We start from the raw sequence: 3866 nt of genomic DNA on the forward strand, positions 1-3866 counted from the left end.
CCACACTTTTTGAGAGAACATCGTGACTGTGTTACTGAACTCCTACCCACAGTGACACCACAGTCATTCCAACCCACCGTGCTTGTATCCAGGTTGTCATGGAATCCTAGGACAACCCACAATGGGAAGGACCCATAGTGATCATCAGGTCCAACGTTTGGCTCCACACACCCGTCCTAAAAGCAGAGCATATGACTGAGTGTGTTGTCTTGTTACGGAGTTATCTGGATCAATGTGTGTCCGTGACAGAGGGCTGAAGGCTTGGCAGTACCACTGGCCAAAAAATAAAATAAAATAAAATAAAATAAAATAAAATAAAATAAAATAAAATAAAATAAAATAAAATATAAAAAAATTTATAATAATAAAAATAATAAAGAACAGCATCAATGATTGAAGAAGGAAACTTATTTTTACTAAACATGATACTGGAATGTAAGATAACACAATGTTATAAAATAAAATTGGAATTTAGGGTAATAACTGAAATATAATGAGAGAGCAAGTGTCTGAAACCAAAAGCCTTACTTTGAACTGAAGGCGCACGGCTGGGGCGCGCAGCCACACACTGCCAGGCAGCGAGCAAGTGAGAGATCCCAGGTCTTCCTCCCACGGCCTATCTTCCCCTCTGAACTCAGAGTCCCCTGGGATATGCGGTTCTTCTTCTCTTCTGAGAACCAGGTATCCAGAAAGTTGTCCGTCCACAGAACTGGAGTATTAACTCTTTAATTCCCGGTGCTTTACATGATGTTATGATGTGGAATACTGATAACAAGAATCATAAAACCATGACACCAGATGGGGCATTGGCAGCTTTGCTCGGCACACACAATTTTTTAGGACAAACAATGCTTCTGGAATCAAACTGTCTACTGGTGATTAATTCATCTGACTTCAAAGTACGTTTTGCAGAGATGACCCTGTTGTCTATCGGGAGCTGCCAGCCCTGCAGCCCCCAAGTCATCTCCAGGGAGAGCAGTGAGGAAGAGAAAATGACATCCTCTGCTGGGCTGGGCTGGGCTGGGCTCCTGGGACTCAGGGAGCTCCTACAAGTGGGCAGCGCTGCAGAGAGACAGCTGTGCCCAGGAGCAGCTCTTCTGCACAGCACAGCCTGCAGGTGACAGGAGGAGAGGAGAGAAAGGGCAGAGAGCTTATAGGATATGTATGGTTTGAGCAGGTGTTGAGTTCACTGCAGGAGCACTGCTCACAGCCTTTGACAAGGTAAGTCTCACTGCAGGCTTTGACTCTGCCGCCTGCCAGGCTCAGCACTCAGCACTCAGCACTCAGCACTCAGCACTCAGCACTCAGCACTCAGCCTGCCCGGGGAGCTGCCCAGGGCGCTGCGGGGAGATGTGTGGGGGGAAGGAGTCCCACGGCAGGGCAGGGCAGAGGTCTTCTGCTGCTACAGCTGCTGCCTGGGGCAGGGGGATAACAGCTACACTCACCACTGGGTGTTTTTTTTTCCAAGGGTGCTTTGCAGGAGGAGAGACAAGGCAGGGATTTTCCAACACCTGTTCTTAGGGAAGGAGAATGAAATGGAGGCAGAATTCTGAAAGGAGATGTGAAATATGAACACATCTCTGAGAATCCTGAATTGTACCATTCACAATTTGCCCTTATATGAACATTCTCCTAAAGTGCTTTCAGCTGAAACTGCTATCGTTTTCTGCTGACATGAATAATGCTCTTATCCTGAAAACAGACAGCTTTCTCTAACAGAAATTTAAGTGCAGAAAAGAGGTAGGGATGGGCACTGTGAGTGCAGACAGCATAAAGATATGAGGGATGGAAATTGATGGTAAGAGGAAATTATCTAGGAAGCTGAGATATGATTAGGAAATGAGAGGAAAGTAAGAGCTCTTTCAGCTTCTACTTCTTAAGGTACACTAAAGCTCATGCAAGGAAATTGAAGTTATGGAGTTAAATGAACATTTTTCAAAGAGAAAGAAACATTTCTATAGTATAGCAGGAGGAGAGTGTCTGCAAGTTATCTTGACTTCTGTCATTATTTTCTGCACTCCGCACAGGACTCCATGCCCAGGAACTGCAGATGCCCAACAGCAGCTCCATCAGCGAGTTCCTCCTGCTGGCGTTGGCAGACACGCGGCAGCTGCAGCTCCTGCACTTCTGGCTCTTGCTGGGCATCTACCTGGCTGCCCTCCTGGGCAACGGCCTCATCAGCACAGCCGTAGCCTGCCACCACCGCCTGCACACCCCCATGTACTTCTTCCTCCTCAACCTCGCCCTCCTCGACCTGGGCTGCATCTCCACCACTCTCCCCAAAGCCATGGCCAATGCCCTCTGGGGCACCAGGCACATCTCCTGTGCAGGATGTGTTGCCCAGACATTCCTGTTTGTCTTTCTGATATCGGCAGAGTATTGCATTCTCACCTTCATGTCCTATGACCGCTACGTTGCCATCTGCAAGCCCCTGCACTACGGGACCTTGATGGACAGCAGAGCTTGTGCCACCATGGCAGCAGCTGCCTGGGGCTCTGGGGTTCTCAATGCTTTGCTGCACACTGCCAATACATTTTCACTGCCTCTCTGCCATGGCAATGCTGTGGATCAGTTCTTCTGTGAAATTCCCCAGATCCTCAAGCTCTCCTGCCCTGGTTCTTACCTCAGAGAAGTTGGGCTTATCATATTTAGTGCCTTAATCTTTCTTGCTTGTTTTGTTTTCGTTGTGCTGTCCTATGTGCAGATCTTCAGGGCCGTGCTGAGGATGCCCTCTGAGCAGGGACGGCACAAAGCCTTCTCCACATGCCTCCCTCACCTGGCCGTGGTCTCCCTGTTTCTCAGCACTGCCATGGTTGCCTATTTGAAGCCACCCTCCATTTCCTTCCCATCCCTGGACCTGGTGGTGTCATTTCTGTACTCGGTGCTGCCTCCAGCAGTGAACCCCCTCATCTACAGCATGAGGAACCAGGAGCTCAAAGATGCTCTTCGGAAACTGATGACCAAATGTGTTTCGAAAGCAGTGAACTGCCCACCTTTTTCTATCTAAGAGTTGTAATACAGATTTTAACGGAATCAAACTGTCTTACTTGGTTTATGTATTAGTTTCCTAAGTGTAATTTATTGAATGTTTTATTCTGTATTTTGTATATTCTAATGTTTTTCACTTAAATGTCATTATCCACATCAAGTACTACTCTGTTTGTACCTGTGCAGTGTTGCCCAGTCACAGTGTACATAAGGAACCAGGATCTCTGTGAAGCTTATCCAAACATCGGGAATGCAATGACTTTTTCTGTCTTACTTCCTGTGGGACATTTATGGAGCTGCCAGGGTCAGCTGTTCTCAGCACCCCATAATCCAGCACGAAGCATACAGCTGTTAATCAAACTGTGCGGTGACTGCAGCCTGCAATAGCTGACGGGCCATCCCTTGGCGCCTGGCTGGGGTCTGTGCTTTCAGGCTCACATCTGTCAGTGCCTCTGACAGGCCAGCAGCAGCACCTGGTTTGCACGTTGGTTGTCAGATCCCCTCTTCCTCAGTCCCTGTGAGACCTTGTGTAAGAAAATGTCTTGGATATGGGTTCCATCTCAGAGGCTGAAACATTTCCCTGAAGTCTCCCTTCTGTGCTTCTTTCCATTTGCCACACAGAGGTGGGCACTGCCTCCACGATGACCGAGGGTAGCTGAAGCACACATGAGAGCCCAGGAAAGGTTCCCCAGGACTCTCAGGAGACATTCTGGAGAATGAATTTGTAGGTAAGAAGTGCAACTGTGGGGTAGCACAGAGCTGCTGGGCAGGTGGTGCAGGTCCTCCTGCAGAGCTCTGTGTCCTTCTCCTTCCTGAGTCAGGTGCCACTTCCATCTCAGGAATGGAACAGCCAACAGAGGTGAGACAAACTTTTCAAG

At 48.2% G+C, this 3866-nt stretch overlaps 1 protein-coding gene across 1 annotated transcript; it reads left to right on the forward strand.

The window, feature by feature from the left end:
* Positions 1-2050: 2050 nt before the first annotated feature.
* LOC149914644 (olfactory receptor 14J1-like) lies at positions 2051-3007 on the forward strand. Its single transcript, XM_090126675.1, has one exon. The coding sequence runs from the start codon at positions 2051-2053 to the stop codon at positions 3005-3007; it is 957 nt and encodes a 318-aa protein (XP_089982801.1).
* The last annotated feature ends 859 nt before the right edge of the window (positions 3008-3866 follow it).

The sequence above is a fragment of the Phasianus colchicus genome, chromosome 29 (assembly GCF_987193195.1).
Source record: "Phasianus colchicus chromosome 29, bPhaCol1.hap1.1, whole genome shotgun sequence".
In the NCBI taxonomy this organism is placed as follows: domain Eukaryota; kingdom Metazoa; phylum Chordata; class Aves; order Galliformes; family Phasianidae; genus Phasianus; species Phasianus colchicus.

What these genes read in the sequence shown, in the direction of transcription:
- LOC149914644 (XM_090126675.1), top strand. Translation starts at nt 2,051, where the DNA reads ATGCCCAACAGCAGCTCCATCAGCGAGTTCCTCCTGCTGGCGTTGGCA.